General features: G+C 34.5%; 1 protein-coding gene across 1 annotated transcript in view; it reads right to left on the reverse strand.

The window, feature by feature from the left end:
- SCD1 (stomatal cytokinesis defective / SCD1 protein (SCD1)) overlaps positions 1–26,516 on the reverse strand; it is a 166,625-nt gene that overhangs the window by 102,052 nt on the left and 38,057 nt on the right. The window contains exons 9-18 of the mRNA XM_089991664.1: positions 14,852–14,906; positions 14,647–14,730; positions 14,337–14,532; positions 13,993–14,122; positions 13,783–13,846; positions 13,597–13,641; positions 13,366–13,441; positions 13,179–13,252; positions 13,051–13,101; positions 11,728–11,885 (exon numbers count right to left, since the gene is read on the reverse strand). Of these exons, the coding sequence (XP_089847790.1) occupies positions 11,728–11,885; positions 13,051–13,101; positions 13,179–13,252; positions 13,366–13,441; positions 13,597–13,641; positions 13,783–13,846; positions 13,993–14,122; positions 14,337–14,532; positions 14,647–14,730; positions 14,852–14,906 (933 nt within the window). The remainder of the gene's footprint in view (positions 1–11,727; positions 11,886–13,050; positions 13,102–13,178; positions 13,253–13,365; positions 13,442–13,596; positions 13,642–13,782; positions 13,847–13,992; positions 14,123–14,336; positions 14,533–14,646; positions 14,731–14,851; positions 14,907–26,516) is intronic.

Genomic DNA, 26,516 nt, shown 5'->3' on the forward strand with positions numbered 1-26,516 from the left:
GTTCATCAAAGGTCTTGTCCTAAAACTCCTCAACAGAATGGGTTGGCCGAAAGAAAACATAGGCACATCATTGAGTCCACTAGGACCCTTCTTATTTCCCAAAACATTCCTAAAAATTTTTGGGCAAAAGCAGTTCTTGCTTCTGTTTATCTGATAAATCGTCTGCCATCTAGGATATTAGGAAAAATATCCCCTTTTGAGATTTTATATAAACTTGAACTGGATTATAATAGGTACGAGTTTTTGGGTGTAAGTGTTTTATACTTACGGATAAGAATGACAAACTATCTCCCAAGGCTATCCCTTGCGCCTTTCTTGGATATTCCGAAACTCAAAAAGGGTTTCGGTGTTATGATCTTCGAGATGATAAGTTATATGTCTCTAGAAATGTAACTTTTTTGGAAAATGAAAGTGGCTTTGAAAAAAATGTTTCTCAACAAGATAATTTTGATTATTCTTTCATATTTGATCTATTGTCTAGTAATGATGATATATCTAGTGATGATGATGTATCATCAAATCATGATGAGGAAAATAATGGTGACGTTGGTGAACATAACTCACTCAATGAACAAGAAAGTAGACTTTCAAGTGATCCAATAACCTACTCTCGTAGAAACCAAGACACCTTTAGAAGTGCTATTGACCAGTATAGTGAGCTTGTTCCTACTATCGACCACTGAAGATCTGAAAGGAATAGAAGACCTCCAACTCGTTTTGTTTCTTTTGATTCTTTCTCACCCCGATATAGGGCTTGCCTTAGTGCCATTCACTCTTATTTTGAACCAAGGAATTTTAAAGAAGCTAAAAAATGTATAGAATGGCAAGAAGCTATGCAAAATGAACTTAATGCCCTTAAAAAGGCTGAAACTTGGGATTTTCAAACTCTACCCATAGGAAAGAAAACTATAGGTTGTCGATGGGTTTTTAAGGTTAAAACTAAGAGCGATGGATCCTTGGAAAGGTATAAAGCTCGTTTAGTTGCTAAAGGGTATGGGCAAAAGTATGGAATTGATTATGAGGAAACTTTTGCCCCTGTAGCCCGAATGGTTACAGTTAGATGTCTTATTACTATTGCATCTATTAAAAATTGGAACATTTTTCAAATGGATGTGAAAAATGTCTTTTTAAATGGTGATCTTAACGAAGAAGTATATATGGATGCTCCACCAGGCACGAAGATTCCTAAAGATAAAGTTTTTCGTCTTCGTAAGGCCCTCTATGGTTTGAAACAGGCCCCCAAGGCCTGGTATGACAGGTTTACCAGTGTAATGTTGGAAAATGGTTTTTCATCATGTTATACTGACACTGCTCTATTTACTAGAAGATCTAATGCAGGAATTGTGATTCTATTACTCTATGTTGATGACATGTTAATTACAGGTGATGATGTTCAAGGACTTAAGGGTATTAAGTCCGTCTTGACTTCAAAATTTGAGATGTCAGACTTGGGTTTTCTAACATATTTTCTTGGAATCGAGGTTGCCTATTCGCAACGTGGTTATTTTTTATCTCAGTCTAAGCTTGCTTGTGAGATTATTGACAGATCAGGAATTTCTAATGACAAAGTATGCGAAACTCCTGAAGTCGTGGGATCAAAAATGAAGATTGACGATGGTGTTCCCCTAACCGATCCTACTCCTTACAGACAGTTGGTAGGCTCTTTAATGTACCTTAGCATTACTAAACCCGACTTGTCGCATGCTATTCACATCGCCAGTCAGTTTCAGCATGCTCCTACAACCGTTTATATGAGTGTTGTCCTTCGCATCATCAGATATTTGAAGGGAACAATGAACAAGGTTGTATTTATATCTTTTTCCTCTGAATTAAAATTGCTTGCTTATACTGACTCTGATTGGAGAGGTGACCCTAGTAATCGTCACTCCACCACTGGTTTTTGTATTTTCTTAGTTGAATCTTTGATCTCATGGCGATGCAAAAAGCAATAGAATGTCTCTTTGTCATCCACTGAAGCCGAATATAGAGCCATGACATCTACCACCATGGAAATTGTATGGATTCGACGCCTTTTGGAAGATATGGGAGTGGTTGTTGAAGAACCAACAAAGCTATGCTCTGACAATAAAAGTGCAATCTATATTGCCAAGAACCACACCTTTCACGAGTGAACAAAGCATATAGAGATGGACTGTCATTATGTCAGAGAAGAATACTTGAAGAAGGTCATTGATCTACCATACGTGACGTCTGAGTATCAACTTGCCGACTTCTTCACAAAAGCTCTATGTTCGCCCAGATTTCATTTCCTTGTTGACAAACTTGTGGTTATCACACCGTAAGTTTGAGGGGGGGTGTTAAAATGTGTCTCCTAAAATCATTATTGTAAATATAAATATATATATTTATATACATAGAGATACATATACATATAATATATTATATGTATATATATCTCTATATATATAAATATATATATTTATATACCTTTTTTTATATCTTACCCGAAAAGGGTATTCTTGTAATTTCCTATCTTAAGCATATTCCATTTGGAATATGTTGTAATTTTCTTATATATTTTTTTGTAATTCTTTTTTACTTTTTCTTTTTTTATTTTTTATTATTTAAAGTGCATTGGGGGTCCCCCAATAGAGTCGTTGGGGGCTCCCCAACGACTCCTTTGGGAGCCCCCCTCTTGCACCTTTTGGCACTTGTATAAATAGGGGTGTTCCCCCCTTGTAATTCCTAAGCTTGAGAGTCTCAAGCATTTGTTCATTTTATCAAATACATGCATTATTGCATGTTTGCTATTTTTACGCTTCTTGCGTATTTTGTTCAAGTGTTGTGAGGGTGTCTTCGTACACATCTTTTATAAAGTATTTATGCTTGTATGCGTTTTTTCTCTTCATAGACAATTTCACAATACAACAACTACGCCTTCATCCCAAAATAATTGGGGTCAGCGATATGAACCAAAAAAAGAAATTCATTTTGGGTCTTCCACATGAATCCTTTTCCCCCAATCATTTCTATCCAATGCCATGTCCTCGGTGAGGTTCAAAGCATTCATATCCTTTCCTATCATCTCCATCCAAGTCTTCCTAGGCCTACCCCGACCTCTTTTAACTAATATATTTTCCCATTTCTCCAACCTTCTAACTGGAGCATCATTAGGCCTTCACCGAATATGTCCAAACCACCGTAAACGATTCTCACGCATCTTATTTTCAATGGGTGCAACACCTACCTTCTTACGTATCTCCTCGTTCTGAATCTTATCTTTTATTGTATCTCCACACATCCATCTAAGCATCCGCATCTCAGCTACACTCATTTTTTGAATATGATGTCTCTTGGCAGCCCAACATTCTGTACTATATAGTAAAGCGGGCCTAATAGTCGTCCTATAAAACTTTCCCTTCAACCGCAATGGCATTCTACGATCGCACAGCACTCCAGTTGCACTTTTCCATTTCATCCACCCAACCTTTATCCTATGATTTACATCTCCATCAATTTCTCCATACTTTTGAATGATGGATCCCAAATATTTGAAATAATCATTCACCGGTATTTCTTGCTCACCAAGCTTCACTACACTCCCATCACTACTTGGTTGCTTACTAAACCGACATTCCATATATTCAGTCTTACTCTTACTCAACTTAAAACCTCTAGCTTCCAATGTTTGTCTCCATAATTCTAACTTAGCATTAACCCCAGCTCTAGACTCATCAATCAAAACAATATCATCAGCAAACAACATACACCACGGTACATTTTCTTGAATTGATCTCGTAAGCTCATCTATCACTATCGCAAATAGAAAAGGGCTTAAAGCAGATCCTTGATGTAACCCAACCGTTATCGGAAAATTGGTTGTCACCCCTCCACAAGTGCGGACATTGGTTACTACTCCTTTATACATATCTTTAATTATACTAATGTACTTGAGAGAAACACCTTTCTTCATCATTGTCCACCAGAGAACGTCCCTAGGTACTCTATCGTATGCCTTCTCTAAATCAATAAAACCCATATGCAAATCTTTGTTCCTCTCTCTATATCTTTCAATGAGTTGTCTAAGAAGATGTATAGCTTCCATAGTTGATCTTCCAGGCATAAAATCAAATTGATTCTCCGATATCATGACAACCTTCCTCAACCTAGACTCAATCACCCTCTCCCAAAGTTTCATAGTATGACTCATGAGTTTTATACCACGATAGTTTGTGCAATCTTGTATATCACCCTTATTCTTATATAAAGGCACTAAAGTACTCTTCCTCCACTCATTAGGCATCTTATTTGTTCGCCAAATCAAGTTAAAAAGATTTGTCAACCATTTTAAACCTTTCTCTCCCAAGCATTTCCAAGCCTCGATAGGTATACCATCTGGGCCAACTGCCCTTCTTGATTTCATTTTCTTCAAAGCCTCTGCAATTTCTTTCTTTTGAATCTTGTGCATAAAGTCACGATTTATCTCATGAAAAGGAACGGAGAAGTCTTCAAGATCTTGAGCATGACTATCATTAAATAGCTTATCAAAATAATCTTTCTATCTCTCCTTAATCTCCTCATCTTTGACTAAAACCCTTTACGTTTCATCTTTGATACATCTAACCATACCCAAATCCCTCGATTTCCTATCTCTCATCTTTGCAAGCCTATAAATATCCTTCTCGCCTTCTTTGGTATCCAACTTGTCATAAACCACCTTATATAACTTAGCCCTCGCGTTTCGAACTACTTTTTTAGCTTCCTTCTTTGCTATCAAATACTTCTCCAAATTCTCATTATCACGACTCTTAGATTTTTATAACACTCTCTTTTAACCTTAATAGCTAATTTGACATCCTCGTTCCACCATGATGTATCCTTACCTAGTGAGCTACGACCTAGCAACCCTTGCCCATTTATCACTGCCTCCGGACCTAGAGAGTACAACGCGTTGCTCAGTAGGGAACGCCCCAACGAAATTCTCAAATTGGTTCATTTTCATAGGGTATGACTAAGTTTTTATGTTGGCTGTCACAGGCATACCGCAACCCTCCTCCTTTATCCGGGCTTGGGACCGGCAGTGTATAACTAAACATTTATACACAATTTCACAATATATATATATGTTTTTGAAATCATGTTTGATTCTTAATTTTTCAAAACTTGCTTTATTTGATATATATGTATATAATCTTGTATGCTTGAGCATATATTGTTGGCATTTAGATGTTTTATTTGAACGTCATAATTATAAATGTCAAATCATTTTCGTATTTATTATTGAACTTTGTTTTGTTCTCTTTTAAAAAATTATCATATATTTTTAAATAATTTGAGATATTTTAAAATAATGATGTGTGTATTTCACAAGTATGATCTTATAAAATTTTGCTTAAACTTGTGTTTAATTTTTCTCTTTGCTCTTGGTGTAATCAAAATAGCATATGAAGTGTTAAAAAATATGATCTAACTTATGAATAAATATTTTTTATATTAATATTTGATCCTTGTGCACTTATGATTTCCTTTCATAATGAATAAGATTCTATTGAGCATAATTTCTTATGGGAAGTCATTGACTTTAATAGATGCCTTTTATGGTCCTTTTATGGGACAATAGTTATGATATTAGTTGTTTCTCTTATTGATCCTTTTTGTGGTACTTATGATTATGTTATTTTCTTAGTCTCATAGCATTATTTTATATGTTTTGCATGGGATTGTGTTGCATACTTAGTTTTTAATAAAATATTAAGTTGAGAATCATGAGAAACTTCTTTGTGTTTGCTCTTAATGGGTGTTTTCAGTGTTTCCTTCATGGTTCACTTTAGTACTTGTCCATTATTGATGGACGTGCTTGTCCACCTAGATTTTTGGTGGATGTGTGTATTCTTGATTAAAAGACTCTTGATTCATTGCATACTTGTTATTTATAAAATATAAATTTTTATATTGTGCCCTTAGTGGATTAATCTATCACTTGCATATACATGAGTTTTTTATCTCTTTATGAGTATCCATGATTAGTTGTACTTGTATATGTACTTGGTTTTCTATATGGTACTTTGAGAATCTCTATATATGATTTGGCCTTCTTTAATGTCATATGACATTGATCGTCTCATATTGTAATCTAAATTGAATTATCTCTCTATATAGCATGCTTATATTGATATGATTGCATTACATTTGATTGCATCAATCAACATCTTATTATGCATATAATTGCACTATATTCATTTGATGTTTTCATCTACCGTTATTAGGGTTTGATTTGAAACTTTATTTTTTCAAATTGGTTCTTATATATGAACTCACTTATTTGAAAATTGATTTTCATGAGTATTTATTGCTTTCTTATAGCATTTGTGTTGTCAAAGACTTTTATATGATGCATCATTTCATTTGGCCTTATTATTATTGATCCAGAGTTTGTTTGAGGGAGTGAGTTGTATGCACCTCTGGTTTTATGAGTGAGTTGTATCACTCATTTGTTTATTTGGCCGTCATTATGTTGGATGCTCATAATTATGCTGTGATGGCTATCTAATTTTGAAACCACGATGTTTTAAAAGATTGTACAAATTGACAACATTAGTTTGTTTTTATTACAAGCTCTTGTATCATTTGTGTTTTCTCTTATTATGCTTCTTATTTAAGTGTCATTTTATATAGACAATAAATGTTTATTCATACTTTTATGTGTTTTATTCCATTAGTGGCATGATGATTATGCTCTTGTTTTGAGTGTCATTATATATAGACAAGAGATCTGTATTCACACCTTCATGTGTGATTTTAGCCCATCATTGGCATTGTGATTATGCTCTTGTTCTAGTTGTTGATACACTTGTATTTAGTATCATTATATAGAGGCAAGAGATGTTTTCAATGTGGTGAGTTATGTGCACCCATTGGCTATGTTCTTGTTCTAGTCATTGATACACTTTGAATTTTGATGTTTTGAGGTCTAGTGAGGTAATTGCTTGTAGTGATCGAACTATTGTTGAATTATGTAAATTTTTTTAACATCTCTCCATGAAATTTCAAAAATGTCTTCTACTTGTGTTCCTTAATAAGGAAAAATGTTTATTGATAAAAATTTCATGGATTTTTCAACTTGTGATGTTAATCAAAATTTTATTCTTCATATTGTGAGCCTCCTTGGGTGTGCCCCTTTGTGGGTATTGAAAGTGTGTTCCTTACGAAAATATCTATGTGTTGTCCACTTGATATTTGTGGAAACTTTTGTTCGTAATTTAAGACTTTGATTTTTTACATTAAAATCATGCATTTTATGTGCATTTTATGTGCATTTTATTGATAAAAATAGTTGTTTTGTCGTCTTATGTGCATTAAATATGCTTTAATTGCATGTTGAATATATATGTGTGTTTCATACTGATTATCGTGTTCACATTGTTGCATGCATAAATTTAATTAACTCCTCTTTTCTTGAAAGTTTGTTTTTAGTGTTATACTTTATATGCATGTTTTTAATATAAATTGATGATTTGGTTTAATTGAAGTTTTTTCTAAAAATTTGTTATATTATTAATACATTATTGTTTATCTCTTCTTGATAATTGATATGTTTTTTAGTGATTAAGTTCCCTTATGATCATTATTTATGCTTTCCTGAAAAATATGTTGATTTTGAGTCTATGATTGTCTTAATTTGATTTCATAAAAAATTCTATTTTGAGGTATATGCTCCTCCTATCTTTCTTAATAGTCAACTAATATTTCTAAAAAAATATTCTTGAGTGTTATTCTTGTTTAAAATATATATATATATTTGTTTTGAAACTTCATAATTATTTGGTTAGAATACCTTCTTTTTGTAGTTGGGACCTTTGTTTTGTTTTTTCTACAGGTTCTTAAAGATGTGATGGATTGAAAAAAGAATATCATTGATGCATCATAAAGGCGGAGATAACAGAAGAAGACGATTAGGGATCATGACCAATAAAAGACATTTGAAGACTTGTATTTGCAAAACTCTCTAATATGTTATAAAGATGGAGATTTCTGTTGAAGACTTGGATCTTTTCCATTGAATCTTTGTTGTATTTCCAAACTTTCAGTATATCACAATATAAGTTTGAAGGGTGTTAAAATATATGTATATATATATACTTGTATATATATTCATATATACAGTATAGTTTTTTGCTATTTTTTATTTTTTGTTATTATCAAGGGTATTTTGGTCTTTTTCTTGTAATAAAATCTGTCCTCTAGGGATAGTCTTTTATTTTTTTTGTTTCTTATTTTTATTCTTGGTACATTCCCCAAAAGACCAAGGGCTTTTTGGGTATTCTCCGAAAGAGTCGTTGGGGCTCCCCAACGGTCATTTTTATGACCGTTAGGAGCTCCCAATAGCCTGTCTTAGTGGTTGTTTTGTGTATAAATAGGAGTTGAACACCTCTTTTATAAAAAAACTTCTCTTAAGTATTTATGCTCAATAAAGATGAATATTTTTATGTTTTGTATTTTTTATTTATAATATTTTATATGCACTTAGTACTTTTGTTGTTGCCTTTGTTGGTTATTCTATTGTCTCGTAGTGGACTTGTGCATGTGCACATTATGATTGTGATCTTGTAAGCCCTTAGTGGCATTGGTTTGTGCCTGTGCGCTTTTATTATTGTGATCTTGTAAGCCCTTAGTGGCATTGGTTTTGGCACTTTCCGCTATTTTATTACACCTCTGCCTTCTTATCAATATAGATTGCCAATGTTTTGGCTCTGCCTGATAGTTGATTGACCTCAGGTTCTACGAGTGAGTTGTATCACTCATTTGTTTATTTGGCCTTTATTGGTTATTGGATGCTCGTATCGAGTTTTGTTAGTGATGGTTCTATTGTTATTTGCTTGTGTCCATATTTGATTCTTATGGATTAAATCTCATATTATTGCAAAATTTATTACTTTGATTTGAATATTGTTTTCAAATCTTCTTCCTTATTGACATCAGTTTGTCTTCATTACAATATATTTGCCGATCTTGCTTTCTCCATTCTTTCCTCTTATTTGAGTGGCCTAATGATGCTCCAGTTAGAAGGATGGAGAATTGGGAAAATATATTAGTTAAAAGAGGTCGGGGTAGGCCTAGGAAGACATGGATGGAGGTGATAGGAAAGGATATGAATGCTTTGAACCTCACGGAGGACATGGCATTGGATAGAAATGATTGGAGGAGAAGGATTCATGTGGAAGACCCAGAATGATTTTCTTTTTTGGTTCATATCGCCGACCCCAATTGTTTTGGGATGAAGGTGTAGTTGTTGTTGTTGTTGTTGTTGACCATAGTTGTGGTGAGTTATGTGCACCTGTTGTAGTTGAAGTTGTTGTTTACAGTTTTATTATCATTTGTGACGTGAGGGATGCACACCTCTTGTGGTTGTAGTTGGTATTTACCCATAAGTGGTCCTTGTTTATTCACTTATTTTGTGTGTTTGTAAAGCCCATAAGTAGCATTATGATTGATCACCTGTCCTATGCACTGATATACTTGAATTTTGAGTTGGAGGTCAAAGAGGTGGTTGCTTATGGTAAGCAAATTGGTGTTTAGATTTGCAATCAGTCTGTTTGTTATGTGGGATTTTTAAAAATCTCTCTATGAAATTTCTAAACTTTTACTACTTGTTTGCCCTTGCATGGAAAAATGTTTATTGATAAAATTTCATAGATTTTATGTGCATTTTATTGATAAAATATTTTTTTAAGACTATTTTTGGCCTATTAGTGGCCCTTTGTGCTTGAACCTATTTTGGGTTATGTGAGTAATTTTCTTGTTTTTTATGAGTGAACCCTATTGGGATGTGCTTTGTGTGATTTATGAGATTGCTCTAATTCATTATTATGTGCATTAAATATGATTTAACTGCATGTTGGACATATATATATGTGTGTGTGTCATTTTTATTATCTTGTTTACATTGTTGTATGAATGAATTTAATTAACTTCTCTTTTCTTGAGGGCTTTTTTGAATTGTTATATTTTATATGCATGTTGTCATATTCACTTAATATAAATGATGATTCGTTATTTCATTTAAAGTGTTTTTCTAAAACTTTTGGGATATTATTTATGTGTGATTGTTTATCTCTTTTAGATAATTTATGTCCTTTAGTGATCAAATTCTCTTATGCTCAATATTTATGTTTTCTTGAAAAATATGTTGATTTTGGGTTTATGATTTGATTTCATAAAAATTTATCTTTGAGGTATGCTACTCTTATCTTTCTTAATGATTGTCTAATGTTTCTAAAATCTTAAAATTATTGCTACCTTATTTAAAAATTATACTTGAGTGTTATTCTTGTTCAAAAATATATATATATATATATGATTTTGAAACTATATAACCATGTGGTAAGGACATCTTTTTTTTTGTAGTTGGAACCTTTGTTTTGTTCTCTTCGCAGGTTCTTAAAGATACTATGGGTTGAGAAAGAAATTTTATTGTTGATGCATCATGAAGATGGAGGTAGCCGATATAGGCATTTGATGAAGATTATCATTGAAGACTCGAATCCTTCCCTTTGTTTCTTTTTGCATTTTCAAACATTTGGTACATCACACCATAAGTTTGAGGGGAAGTGTTAAAATGTATGCATATATATATATATATATATATATATATATATATATAGATAGATAGATAGATATTTATTAATATTTCTTGTATTAGCCAACCAGGGGCATTTTGATAATTTTACCAATTGTAATAGGGATTGTCCAATAGGGACAGTTTTTTAGTCTTTTTTTTTTATTTAAGGGCACAATGGTCAAATGACAATAGAGCCATTGGGATGCTCCCAACGGTTATATTTATAGTTCTTGGGAGCTCCTAATGTCTCTTGGGAGCTTCCCAAGGCCTCTCTTGTGTATAACTTGGGGCTTCTCGCCTCTCTTGTTTGTAATGCTTTTCCTAAGCATTTTATTCAATAAAGAGTATATTTTTTATGTTCTTGTGCAGTGCCTTAGTGATTTGGTATTGTCCCTAGTGGACTTGTGCATATGCACTTCGCATATTTCATTATAATATATATATATATTAAATATCACATAAATACAAAATAAATTCAAAATAAACTGAATATAATCTAAATATATATGATATATCTAAAATATATATTATATACTGAAAATATAATTATAAATTGAATACAAACTTGTATGTACGGAGGGTAAAATGGTGTGTCCGGGTGTCGACGAGTGTTGACACGGGTACAGAGGGCAAAATAGTGTGTCTGGGTACCATAGGATGTAAGTGAAACTGCTTCATGTATCCTTGAATTAAGCTTCCTAAACTTTCTTTCTTGCATAATGCACTGAAGCCTCTTAAAGCAGCATCATTAGAAATCCAATACTGTTCTCAAGATGTTCACAGTAATCTTCTTGCTTAGATTCTTGCTGCTTAGCTTTCACAAGGGAATTCAATCTTGCTGTCAGTTATCCATATAAACTACAAGTTCAAAGCAAAATATTTTCATAAAGCAGATTTCAAACAATGCTGCAGGAGGACAAGATCACTTTGTGCCAAATAAAATTCTCAAAGAAGATTAAAAGCATGCATTTCAAGTACCACAACAAAAAAGATATAGAAGTTTCAAAAAGGTGTAGATGTACTCAAAGGAGACCACCATCTCATAAGTGTACACATAGTTGCATAGCAAGCTTCCACATAAAGAAAATGATTTCTTGTATAATTTACAAAAGCAAACAATTTCCAATTAATAACTTGAAAAAGCATACCGCAGCTCATCCCATATAGATAGAGAATAAAGATGGCACTGAACATAGTCTGGCATGTTACTGGAGTCCTTTCTATACATTTCTGCAGAAACCTCAAGAGCATCTCTTATGGTTGCCATATCATTCCGTGAGGTCGCAAGACTAATATCTGTTTTTAACTGAAATAAAAAAAAACTGTCATTAGAATATGAACTAATTTCACAATGTGTTCAATATATAAGATAATATTTGAACCTGAGAAAAGGAAATCTACATTATTAACATACCATAAATGCACCAAAGGGGTAAAGGCAACCGCAATGGAGATTCTGATACTATTCCAAGACTATTTTTTAAGAAAAAATAATATTTCATGACTAACACAAAAACAAAATAAAAAAACTGACAAGCTACATTGAGAGGTAGTGAGAAGCTTTGACCGAAAGATGTGCCTACCTTACCCTATATCCCATGTCAACACAACTAGTCATTAAACACAGACATGAACACAAGACACATAAAGATGCTAGGTGCACCTGAGGAAAGTTGTATCAACAAGATCACACATCAAGTTGCTATGTGCATCTGAGGAAAGTTGTATAAACATGATCACCCTTGATGTAGGATGGATATGGATTTCATAGAAGTAATTCTTGCTATCCATTTGTATATCTTAAGGCTTATTTATTAATTACAATATCTGGGAATTGTTACTTGAGGAATTTCATGATTTAGATTTGGACTAAGATTTTGGAGACACGCGTAAGCACACCAAAACACACATGCGTGAACACATGTATGTACGCACAACCCTCACATTGTACCAAACATGATATTATGATATTCTGTACCCAGATACATATTTATGTTGATGGGTATTAGTCCCCCAGATCTAGCAAGGCTGATCCCAGGCATATCGTCCAATTTCCATTTGAGTTAACATGCCTCATTTTGAATGGAATTACCAAAAAAACACTTATAAATTTTCATGCATGTGAAGAATATACCTACACATGATGGATCCAGTTAAAAGCAGAGTTAGTAGTCTGCCAACTAATAAGTCTTCAGGAAATCACTGAACAGTGATGTATGGACAATAAAATTCCAGCTTGCCCATTACTTATCTTGAAAACCAAGAAACAATAAGTCAACAATTATCAAGGTGCAGACACTACATTCAGGATTTCTCAATATCACCAGCTTCCTATCAACCAAAAGGAAGCTATTCTGATTTCCAGAACTCAAATCAATATGTAAAAGAGATTGATAGATTGAAAGCATTCTAACATAGTTGCAGCATCCTGGCACTCAGAAATCTTAATATTAAGTGTCCAATGGACTTACTAGCTCTTTTACAGCAATGAATTGTTCATCAGTCAAGCGACACAGCCATCCCTGATGATAACCAAAAATAAATAAAAGAATAGATATTATAAACATGTATGAAATTTTCAAAATTAGATCTGCCTCACCGAGTGAATGTGTTCCCTAATACATTCAACAAACCCACTTCCACCAATTCCTTCAGCATCAGATTCAATCAATGCTGCAAAAGCAATAATATTGGACGTCAAAAGCATAATGCAAGACTTACACAAGCACCACCCTTGCACCCACAGACAGAAATCCAGATAGGGGAGAACATAATTCCAGACATACCAAGAATTGTTCCATATTCAAACGATAAAAGAGGATCATCAGTTGCTCCCAGTTTTAGAAGGCGCAGCCACAGTCCCTGCCAAGCAAACCAAGCAAGAGAAGTCAGCTATGCAAAATCACTAATTTTGGAACAAACCAAACCAACCAAGAGAAGACAACTATGCAAAATCATGAAACCATTTTCATTATAAGATTAACTCAAATAACAAAAAATGGATAAACAAGTTTCACCTGTAATTTCACTTTTATGTCCAACACCATTCGTTCTCTCTCAGCCTACAAACAAAAATGTCATTACATACTACACCACTAAGCATAACTGTATTTGATAATATTAAGACAAAAAGAATTATTCCAAGATGTTGCAGAGTATTTCACTTTCCTGAATATGCAAACTGAGATCTACAGAATACTTACAGCTCTTTCACGTGGACTAAGGCTTTCTGCTTTCGCATCCATTGCAGGTGAGACTGAAGGAGAGCTGATAGGAAAAAAGGACAGTTTTTAGTTTGAATAAGAAAAGGAAAAGTTTACATGAACTATAATGGTATAATTACCTACCATATCACGTTAATCTTGCATGGCAAAATATAAGCAGATATTGTTCACTTAAGAAAAGAAAAAGACCTTGGGGTATGTCTGCCTTGATACTCTAGGGCACCACTTGCCGCAGCAAGAATAGATCTTCTCCTTTCTTCTTGCTCCTCTGTCCGAACATTTGCAGGAAAGTGGTCATAACAGTATCTCACCCCAGATCCTGACACAAAGGAAGAAGGTTTAGTAAATAAAACATCCCTGGCTTTCAATTTGCACTAACATTTTCCAAGGTTTCATATTTGGTAATATGCAATCAAAGCAAAATAATAGTAGATAAGTTAAAGTTGTGTAATAAAATACACTAGAAGAGGAAATCTAACAAGCAATCACAAAGAGTACCTGCAGGAACCTACAAAGGAAACTGCAGAGATTACCTCTAAGTCCTACAACTGGATCAGCTATTGTTAGTGTTTCAAGTTCAGCTGAAATGGTGGGAAGAATGGAGGAAGGGTTCTGGCCCCTCCCAATTGCATCTTGTAACTTGTCAACAAGATTGTTACTGTTCTCATCGGAGTGAGTACACCTCTCCAAATAATCAAGAAAACCTTGAGAATCTAAAAACTGCATTAGCTGTAAATTGAAGGAAATAAATAATATCAATATAAAAGCATGATACATGCATGAATCTCAAACTACTAGATAAAAATGTCACAAGCCTCATGGGAATTTATTTTATGATCTCACCATGGGATCTGGTGGTAGATTGGTCATGCGGGACCGTTTCTTAAGAAATGCTTGTGAGTTGAAGACATTTACAGCAGTATTTTCCTGCTCAAAAAATGTGTATTAGCAGTATTTAAAAGAAGCATACATGGATGTGGCATATTATCAATGATTTAATCTTAAAACTATAAATTGAGTAAAAATTTAAATAAATTATAAGCCATACCAGAAAGTTACGGTAGCCACTCAAAATGGTCGCAAAGAATCTTAAAAATATCAACCTGAAAATACATCAATTATTGAAAAAGGATATGTTGATCATTGAGAAGAGACAATTCCAGCACTTGCTCAACATGTTTCAGCATTTGGCCATATACTAGGGCATATCAAGGCCAAATAAAATAACTACAATGAAAATACTTTAAATAACCTCAGCTACTTCTAGAGCAAATGATCAGCTTTCCACATCATACAACATAAAGCATGTCTGTCTCGAGATAACACAATTTATCCAACATTTATATTAACAAATAACTAAATGGAAATTTCAGCTTTTAATAATCCTATAGAAATTATTAGAAATTACAGACAGGGCCATATTAAGCATTTGAATATAAATTGGGGCAAGGATATCGTGGAAAAATATGAGAAAACTAAAAGCCTTCCATTAGAGATATGGGATCAGTATTACAAGTCATGTTTCAACATCATTTGTTCCTATATAGAACTAAAACATATATCAACACAAATTTCCATATCTCTTCAAAAAGTTGCCATTTACATCTCAATGTCATAACCATGGCCCAAACACTGCCAAGACAGACTAGACTACTTGCAGACCGAGGGATCTCCCTATGCTTTGAACAGGAAAATACAGGCCAGGTGTAATATCGTGTATTTTAGTACTTAGTCATTTTAGAATTTTGATGAAAATTTGACTAAGTCTGGGAGAAAAATTGTTTGAGACTCGATTTTTAGGTTGAAGTCTTTGGGTATGGGCTTAAGCCTGGTCTCATCGACAAGGTCGAGGCGAGTCAAACAAAGCGTGAGAAAGAGTTTTAATTTCGACCTTTAAATTCAAGCAAAATTCAGGCGAAATTCAGATTATTTTCGGGCGAAATTCAGATTTTTGTATTTGTGTAATATATCGTTGGATGCGTCTCAGAATTCTGAGAGCGATGATATTTTACTTTTCTGAATTTGAGTCCCGGTTGGCCCAGAAATTGCGTTTTTCTGAAAATTGAGCAGCTTGTTGAAATGGATCCGGAGTTGGATCTAAGGTCTAGGATCCGAATTTTTATGGATTTGGGTTCTATTTAGGTCCTACTTAAATCTGGATTGGATCCAGGTCTTGATCCATTTTTGTTTTGGGTATGGTTTGGATCTTGGATCTGGATCTGAATCCAAATCCAAGCCCAACGTTTTTTTTCTGCTTTAAATTCAATATAAAGCTTTAATTTGGGTTTTATTATAGTTAATAAGGATTTAGGGTTAATTTGGTTATTTTTGGAATCTTTTAGATATTTTTAATTAATTAATATCTAATAATTAATTAATTGATATTAATTTCGAATTTTGGTTTAAGGGCTGAGTGGGACTCCTTAAAAGAGCCCTTATACTTACTTAAAGAGAGTTTTAAAAGTTTTACAAAGTTAGAAAAACTACCAAATGTGAAAAAGTCAACATTTGGTGAAGTTTCAAAAATTAGGAAACTAAGAGTTCCACCTTTTGGGAACTCTCTTAGAGAGAGCTGGAGAAAAGGGGGGGGGCTCCCATTCTTTACCTAGAAAAAGAGAAAAGAGAGAGAGAGAAAGAGGAATGAGAGAGAGGAAAAAGAGGAGAGAGAGAAAGAGAAAGGGAAAGAGAGGAAGAAGAAGAAGATCTTCTCCAGACATCCAAGCTTTCTGCACCATTGTTTTCATATTTTCTTCAATCGTTTGCAAGGTATGGGTTCTTCTTTTGATTTAAGTAAGAAATTGAATGCCAATTCGATTCTCATGCTATACCATGATCAAAACCATGGTAAAAGAGTAGATCTATGTGATCACTCTAAGATATACGAAAGAGGATTTATGAATCCCTTTTCATGCATGCGTTTTTTACTCTTTTCATCTTTCAAAAACAAAAATTTTGTACATATTTATTTTTGTGTTAAAACAGAATTTTTAAGTAATGCCTATGCATCCGTTTAGTGCCTAGTTCTTGTGAGAATCAATTTCTATGGGTGAATCATGTCATGGACTGAATAAATGCATGAAACTATATGTTGAAATAGTGGTGTATGCATGGTATTTTTCAGAAAAAAAAAACGTGTGTAATGATGTGCTTGCTGAAAACATTGAATACATATGCATTGTGGAATAAGCATACACAAGTGGCTTAGTGTTCCTGTTAGACTTATGAAGGTGCATATGATTTGTTTTGGATACAGTCATATGTGAATGTAACCATGTTTAATCTCTGCATATTTAACCCTTAAATTTGTAAACACATGTATGTGCAACCTTGAGAATATTTACAGTGTGTTCATTATGGAACCTCGCATGATCCATATATAGTTGTTTCTGAAAAGAATTTTGTTTTCCAGATTAGACTAGTGGGCTGTTTGTTTTAAAATGAACTTATTTATTTTTGTTGGTGTGTGTTGGTGGTTGTTCAGCCCTGACAACACACACAGGCCCGGACTGGGGCCTGTGTATGGGCTGTCAGGCCCAGCCAACAGGGTTGGCTGGGCTGACTCAGACAGCCCGGCTTGGCAGAGACCCGTCTGGCCCAGTCCGGCCCTGGAGCAGGACTGGGACAGGCCTGGCAAGGTCCGGTTTGGCTGTGTGCCCGACCCAACCACATGGGTTGGCTGGGTTACAGGTAAGAGAAAAAAAAACTGTTTTAAATGTTTTGTGCCTGGGACAGCCGGCCCTAGCCGACTGGCAGTCGGCTGGGCGCTGGATCATATTCAAAAAAAAAAATGGAATATACTTTTATATGGTGTATTATTTTAATGCATCTTATGTGTATGCGTACATCTAATGGACAAGTATGGCATTTCCGCCATTGCTTGAATGGTCTCGTGGATGGTTAAAATGGGTATTGCATAAAAACATGTAAGTTCAAAGCCTGCAATTGACATGAATATACACATAAAATAAAAGTATGCAATGAATGTAAAATTGTGAGTTCGTGCACATGCATATTATCGCTTTAAACTCATGTTTAATTGGCTTACCTGAGTGTGCATGGTGAAGCATTCAAAAGTAATGCATTGTGGTATGTAAATGATGGTTTTTGCATGTGGTGCATCGATGATCCGAATGAATCATCGCAGGCTTGGAGAGCCTCGAGCACTTAATGCTTCTTCCTTATTTACCTTTAAATGAATCACAAAACAATCACATTTATTTTTATTGCATTATGTTTGCATGGTTTTACCGCGGGTGATGGTCCCGTGATGACTCTCGCATGGGTAGATGCTAGTTTTTGCTTTTGCATGCTGAATTGAAAAACTTAATAAATGGCATTTAAATAAAAAGATAATAAACAAAAGCAGTGCAATGTATGATCTGAGATCTCTCATCGAAAGAATGGACATCTTAGAGATTCGGTTTTGGGGGACCACGAGGATACAAAAACTCTGTGTGCTTTACTTATTACCCCTAAACCTGATATTTAAGTTATTTCTCCTGGGGCACGGTTTTAGTAAGAGTCTGTCACTTTACTTGGGGGTGGTGTATTCGACACAACTGTCGTTTGGTATACCAAGAAAGTGACACTACTGGATATGGAGGTCGGTAGTGTCCCGACATTAGACGTGGAGGTCTAATGTTTCGAAGCTGATTCGGTCGAGGGTTAAGTTTGGAACCTAGTAATAAAATACAACTTGTGTGTTAAGCTATCCTGAAAACCTAACTTGACCTTGAAAAATTGTACCTGTTTGGTGTATCCGCGAACAACGGTAATTAAAAAAAAGAAACTTAAATGGTATGCATTTAATAGGGCATGCATATGAAAAGAAAAACTTTAATGAAAGATAATAAAGTATTCATGCATTTCACATAAATCATGCATAATCCTGATATATATTAGAACGTGCATATTTTACCTGTTCCCTTAATTGTTACATGTTGGTGGATGGACGATGTTTAATTTCTAATGCATGTTAAATGTCTTGCTTACTTAAATTGTGATTCCTGTTATTGATTAATATTCTTTCATGCTTAATAAATGCTCATTGTTGCATGAATGCTTAATTGAGTTATATAAATGTCATAATTGTATTCTTCTGAATTATTGCATGAAATCGTATCTGTGTTCTTTATGCTCATTTATTTTATTAGAGGGATTCGTACGCAGAATTCTTCAGATTTCTGACACCCTCTTTTTGTGGTTTTTCGCAGCCGCAATTGAGTAGTGAAGCGACTGGCTTCTGAAGGAGTTACGGGTGTCACGCACTTGCTAGATAGATCACAAATGGACAGTGTGACTCTTCTTTTATTTTCTTTTTGTTTCATTTAGTTGTTATTGTACTCTGAGTTTTCATTTATGCAATTGTCTTGAGATTTATCACTTATTATTTCAATAAAAGTTTGGTTTGGTACGGATGAAAATTGTAAGCTCTATTGTGGTTGGTTGTTTTATCCAATTGAGAGTGGAACTGTAAAGGCCCTGGGTTTCTGGAAAGATTTTCGCAATTGATTTAAAAAAAAATCACATTTTTAAGGGTTATGAATTAGGGTTGTTACACCATGCACTGGCCTATGTTTTGACGAGAGTTACCGGAACCGCCTATGCAGTAGGGGAAGCGTGCTTCCCCGATACGCGTTTCGAAAGCACGAAACGCCGCACTTCCGAAACGCGCGGGGAAGCATCCTTTTTTTTGGGAAGCGTGTTTCCCTTTTATGGGAAGCGCACTTCCCTTTTATAGGAAATGTGCTTCCCATTTATGGGAAGCGCGCGTCCCCCTCGCTTCCCTCTTTTTTTCTTTTTTTCTTCTTTTCTTCTTTTTTCGCTTTCGGTTCGCTTCCTAGGTCGCTTCCAAGACGGTTCGTGATTTGCTTCTAAGTCCTCTCACGCTTCAGGCTCCTTAAAATTTTGAAAGTGTCTCGCTTCCCGCTCTTGCTTCCTCGACTGGCAACCATGGTTTTGACCAAGTCAATATACCCATCAAAGTGCATGGCCTAAGTCCATCCAGGTGGTTGTGCTCAAAAAGCTGTCCCAAGAAAAGCCAGTGCCTGCTGCTAACAGAGGCATAAAATTTGACATGGAAATGTTAAAATGTAATCTCTCTCTCTCTCTCTCTCTCTCTCTCTCTCTCTCTCTCTCTCTCTCTCTCTCTCTCTCTATATATATATATATATATATATATATATATATATATATATATATATATATATATATATATATATATATATATATATATATGTCTACGTATCTATAGATATAGATGTAGATATAGATATATATTTAATTCTTCTAATACCCACTAGGGGTAAAACAGTCTTTTCCCTTCTTCACGCATATTCCTTTTGAATATGCTCTTTTCTTTTCTTTCTATTTCTTTTTTGTATTTCTTTTTATTATTTATTTTTTCCTTTTTGTCTTTTAGCAATTGAGGGCCCACATCATATAGACATTGGGCCCTCCAACGGTCAATAATATGACCGTTGGAGGGGCTCCAACGTCTATATGTGGGAGCCCCTGCAAAGGTCTTTTAGTACTTATAAATATGTGATTCACCCCCTTTGTAAATTTAAGCTTTTGTAAAGCTCTCTCAATTATTCAATAAATGTTCTCTTTATTTTTTATGCCTTTGTGCATTTGTATTCTCTTGTGAGTGTTCATAAAGTGTCTTTGTGCACACTTTTCATATTGAGAATCCAGGGCCTTTGTGCATATAGTCTCTTTGAAGACATTTTTACATGGTATCAAAGCTTGGCTTCTAAAAGAATAGCTCATGTATTGCATCATCATGGTGGTCGCCTCGAAAAGTGTACCCATACTTTATTCTTGTATTTTGGCATGGAAAGCTCTTGCAATCTACTTCTAGTGAGATACATTACATCAAGTAAGCTTAAAGAAGACTCGTTGTGGTAAGTGTTCTATTTTTTTTTTAAGACTCTTTTGTCTCTCATAAAAGCTCCTCAATGGCGGAAAAAGACTCACTTTTTTCTTGGTTTCAAACTTAATAGGTCAAACTATCATGTTTGGGCCGGCAATATGGAGGCTCAGGTAAGAGACTTTAGAGTTACATCCAAGGTACGATTCCGGAACCCGAGCCAAAAATCACTATAGTTGAAAAAAGAGAAATAAAAGTTCTTAATAGAGAGGAGAGAGCAAAAGCATGAAGAATGGGAGATAAAAAATTACAAAATTCTCTTATGGATTTTTTCTTCAGTTGATACTATAATCAATGCAAATATTTTGAAATTTAAAAAGGCATCTCAAGTATGAGAATATCTTGAGAGGACATATACATCGAGAGATTTATCCCACAAATATTATCTCCAGAAAAAGGCTTTGACCCTTCAACAAGGCGAATTGATTATTAGAGAATATTTTATCGAATTATCATCTATTTGGAATGAGCTTGCTATGCTTGAACCAAAATGGAGTGGAGAAGCCATTGAGCTTCGACACAAACAATTGAAAGAAGATCGGTTTTTTAATTTTTTTAATGAACTTAGACCCGCATTCGAGCAAATAAGATCTTCGCTTCTATCTTCTTTCACTTCTCCACCTCTTAAAGATATTTTTACTAAGCTTAGTGGAGAAGAAACTCGATTGGGAATGAGTAAAATCAATCCAAGTGTTCTTGCTATGCCCCCAATCAAAGAGGAAAATGAAGGAGCTTATGCCATTTCTAGATCGGAAAATAATTTGAAAACCTATAAACCCCCTCACTTCAATAAATTTCAAAATCAAAATCAAAATCAAAGAGCAAGAGAAGATGGTGGTCAAAATAGTGGTCAAAATGGAAGATGCCAAGGAAGAGATTATGGTAAAATCATTTGTCATTTTTGCAAAGAACTGGGACACATTAAACCGGTTTTTCCAAAATAGAAGAAGAAGGTGGCCATATCTTGCTTATTTCTCAAAATTTGTATCCCAAAACACCTCAACAAAATGGTTTAGCCGGAAGAAAACATAGACACATAGTTGAAACCACTAGAACCTCGCTTATTTCTCAAAAAATTCCTAAAAGATTTTGGGTTGAGGCGGCTCTTGCATCCGTTTATCTTATAAATCGTCTTCCCTAAAAAAAATTAAATAAAATCGCATCTTTTGAAATTGTATATCAAAAAGAACCCAACTACAATAGGTTATGAGTTTTTGGATGCAAATGTTTTGTTTTTATCAATAAAAATGATAAACTTTCACCAAAAGCTATTTCTTGTGCATTTCTTAGATATTCTGAAACACAAAAAGGTTTTAGATGTTATGATGTTAAAAATGATAAATTATATGTTTCTAGAAATATAACCTTTTTAGAAAATGTTAGTGGTTTTGAAGAATATGAACATCTTGGAGATAATATGGATTATTCTTTTTTGTTTGAATTGTTATCTAGAAATGATGATATTTCTAGCGATGATGAAATGATATATGATACTCCTAGTAACGATGAAAATACACAAAAGAACAATAATTCTCATTTTCAAATTCTTAAACAACCTACCGAAATAGGATCATCCAGTGAACCTATTACCTATACTCATAGAGATAGAAACACTTTTAGAAGAGCAATTGAAAAGTATAGTGAATCTAGTGAACCTACTTTCATAAATAATATAAATCATCGTAGGACCAAGGTTTTAAAACTCGTCGAGTCAACTCGGTGACTCGACTCGGCTCGGCCCTCCAACGAGTCGACCCGGCAAGGTAAACTCATTTTGCAAATACTCGGCCAGACTCGGGCTGACTCAGGTTGAGTCGGGCGAGTTTTGGGCACTTTTTTCTTTTTTCAAATGTGTTTATTAGTGCATATGAAAATTATCTCACATTTAGTGCATATGAAAATTATCAGATGTGTTTATTATATTTGCTAAGAAGCACACAACATTAGAATGAATAAAAAACTTCATTGGAAACATATAAGATTGAATTTTTTTTTTTAGTTTTTTACCCAAAGTTATGCTCAATTTCATCAGCTTGGTATCTATGTTAAGACAATGTTCTAAAGGCTAATTCATATAGATGCAATAAGGCTTGGCGATGTTGTTTTGTGGTGTTTGTGACAATGATAAAGACCACAGATTCAGGATTTATGATCCATAAAAGGCCAAATTCAATTCATGGTCCGTGTTCTGTATTAACTAGTGCTATTCATTCAATTGACTTGCAAATTGCAAAATAATCTATATTCCTACTTGTATTACATGCTTTAATGTACTTATACTTTTGGAAATCCTTCATAGGGAACATGTTGAGGCGATTTATTAGGGGCATATTCCTATAATTTCCAATGTCTAGGTCATATTTTTTGTTGTTTGTCACTAGTAATGACAATTTAAATGACAAACCTTTATATATTTTTACTAGTCACTAGTAATTAGGTCAAATCAACAAAGAAAAGAAAGAAAAAGAAAAAAGAAAAGAAAGAAAAAGAAAAAAGAATAGGAAAAGTTACAAACATATTCACTAACGTGGATATGCGTAAAAAGAAGAAAAGACAAAAATACCCCTGGGGGTTATATGATGTGAAAATAATATATATTTATATATGTAACGATAAATACATATACATATATGTATATTATGTATATGTATCTTTCTTTATATATATATAAATATATGTATACAAAAAAGGAGATACAATTTAACAGAACCTCCATATCTTCCAACAACAGCTAAATCCAAACAATCTTCATGGTCGTAGTTGTCATGGCTCGGTATTTGGCCTCAGAAGATGATAGAGACACTTTTGTTGCTTCTTGCATTTCCAAGAAATTAGTGATTCTCCTAAGAACACACAAAAATCAGTGGTGGAGTGACGGTTATTTGGATCACCTTCCCAACCAGAGTCAGTATAAGCAATTCAATTTAATTCAGAAGACGAGGATAAAAATACTCTCTTGTGTATCGACCTCTTCATATATCTGATAATTCAAATGATGACACTCATATGAACTGATGTAGGAGCGTGCGGAAATTGACTTGCAACATGTATACATCAAAGAACCAAGTTGCTTGTAAGGGGTGGGATCTTCTAGAGGAACCCCATCATCAATTTTTATCTTTGTTTCTACTACTTCAGGAGTTTCACAAATTTTATCATCTGTAATTCGTAAACTGTCAATAATCTCAAGAGCAAGTTTAGTTGGGGACAAAAAATAACCTCTGTGAGAGTAGGCAACTTCAATGCCTAGAAAATATATTAGAAATCCTAAGTCTAACATTTCAAATCTTTCTGTCAATGTGGACTTGATACTCTTAATCCCCTTTAGTATCATCTCCTGTGATTAGTATATCATCAACATATAATAACAAAATTATAATTCCTGCATTAGATTTCTTGACAAACAAAACAGTGCCAGTATAACATGAAGTAAAGCCATTTTTTATTATTAAATTCTTAAACCGATCATACCAAGCCTTGGAAGCTTGTTTCAAACCATAGAGAGTTTTTCGTAAACGGAGAACTTTTCCTTTATGAACATTTGTACCTGGAGGAATATCTATATAGGCTTATTCGTTTAGGTTTCCATTTAAAAATGCATTTTTAACGTCTATTTGATATATGTTTCATTTTTTAATGGAGACAATAGTAATAAGACACCTAACAATGACCATACGCGCAACGGGAGCAAAAGTTTCATCGTAATCTATTCTATATTGTTGACTATACCCTTTAGCAATGAGACGAGCTTTATATCTTTCAAGAGACCCGTCTCTTTTAATCTTGACCTTAAAAACTCACCTACATCTTATTGTTCTCTTACTTTTAGGTAGATCTTGAAAATTTCAAGTTTTAGCTTTTCTAAGAGCTTTAAGTTCACTTTTCATTGCATCCCTCCATTCGACTTCTTCAAAAAATTTAGGTTCCACATATGAATAAATAACACTAAGGCGTGCTCTGTTTAGGTGAGAAAGATTCGTAAGATATAAATCTAGAAGGAATTATTCTCGTTCTTTCAGTCCTACGCAAGGTTTTAAAACCCGTGACTCGGGACTCGACTCGTTCTTTATTGACTCGTGACTCGGCGGGTCAACTCGGTGACTCGGACCGGGTTTTATGTTTGTGCAGCTTGTAGTTGGGGTGTGGCTGCATGGTAGGATGTATTTTGTTTGTTTTGCTTGTGTGCAGGTATTCCATATTGTAGTTGGGGGTTGTATGAGGTGAGGAGAAAGAAGGTATTCAGATTATTCTAGAGAAGTTAGACTGGACAAACTATGCTTATTGGGCTGATTTTATGACAGCCATGATTGTTGAAAAGGGGTTAGGCAGTTATTTGTATGAGACCAAAGTCAAACCAAAGCTGCCGATTATGAGAAACTATTAGGATATTAGGTTCAGTAGAACAGAGGATAGCTATGAACCTCTCAAAATATCAGGAGGCCAAAGAAGCATGAGCATACCTCAAACAAGTTTATAAGCAAGAGAATTGTGCTAGGTGGTACCAACTCACACAATAATTGAGGGTTATGCATCAAGAAAACAAGTCAATTGAAGAATTCTACTCTGACATGCAAAGAGTTTGGGATGCACTTGCACTCATAGAGGGCTAAACCAAATGCAAGAAGTATGCAATGTGTAAGCAATTCACCTCATGGCAAACTTGTCTAGGGCTTCTTGATCAGCAAAAGGAAACAACTAAGGTTATTGAGTTTCTTAGGCACTTCTACCAGAGTTTGACGGGGTAAGGAGTATCATATTGCATCAACCACTTTTTTCCTTGGTCACCAATGTCCTAGTTGAATTGATTGCAGAAGAGACTAAGATAAAGTCTCTTGAAACTTATTCATCTAGTGACAGTGTTATGGCAGTCCCTCGGCAATCTGGTCACAAATTTGGTGGTAGAGATGGTAAAACAGCTAGAGGAGAAGTGACTTGAGCTTTATTCAGTGTCACTATTGTAAAAGCTTTGGTAACATAAAAAACTCTTGCACGACTCTCTAGAAAAAAAAAGGTTGAGATGGTGAGGGCACTAAGTCCAAGGATGATCACACTGATATTTGTGTTCATCCTATTGGTTCACCAGCTAAGAGATCCTCGGAACAATCAAGTGGTGGTTAGCTTCAAATATTAGAGAAGATACAGTTGCAGCTCATTGTCCAGTCAGCTACTGCCCCCCCCCCTCTGCTTTGTCTTCTTCCTCTGGTACTGCCTTTGCAGGTGTCTCAGACTTTGCTTCCGGGTAGTTGATAGACTCAGGTGCCTCATGTCATATGACAGCTTATGAGTTTATCTTGACCAATTGTCAACCCTGCAGTGGTGTTTTTCATATTGCAGATTGTTCCTCTATGTCAATTTTCAAATTAGGTTGTATTTCTTCCAACTCCTATCTTAGTTGTAAATTAAATATTTCTCAAGTCGATCATATACCCTATTTAGCTATGAATTTTTTTTTGCCAAATCACTAAGTATAATTGTGATGTCATTTTCTCTCGTGTTGACTGTGTCGTGCAGGATCAATTGTCTAAGAAGAGGATTGGGATTGGTCATAGAAGAGGGGATATGTATTACTTGGATTGACAATTCTTTATATTTTTGCATTTGTGTTCTCTATTTGTACCTTGAGTACATCTTGTTCTAAGTGTTCTTGTGTCTTTGTGCACATTTCCCTTTGTGGTGGTTGTGCTTATTTTGCACATTATTTCCTTTGAGATATTTTCACGGGTTCCTGTTCAAGGACCCATGAAGTTGTGTTGTGATAATAAGAGTGCAATATATATTGCCA

This window comes from Nuphar pumila, chromosome 16 (assembly GCF_984573655.1).
Source record: "Nuphar pumila chromosome 16, dmNupPumi1.hap1.1, whole genome shotgun sequence".
Classification (NCBI taxonomy): Eukaryota; Viridiplantae; Streptophyta; class Magnoliopsida; order Nymphaeales; family Nymphaeaceae; genus Nuphar; species Nuphar pumila.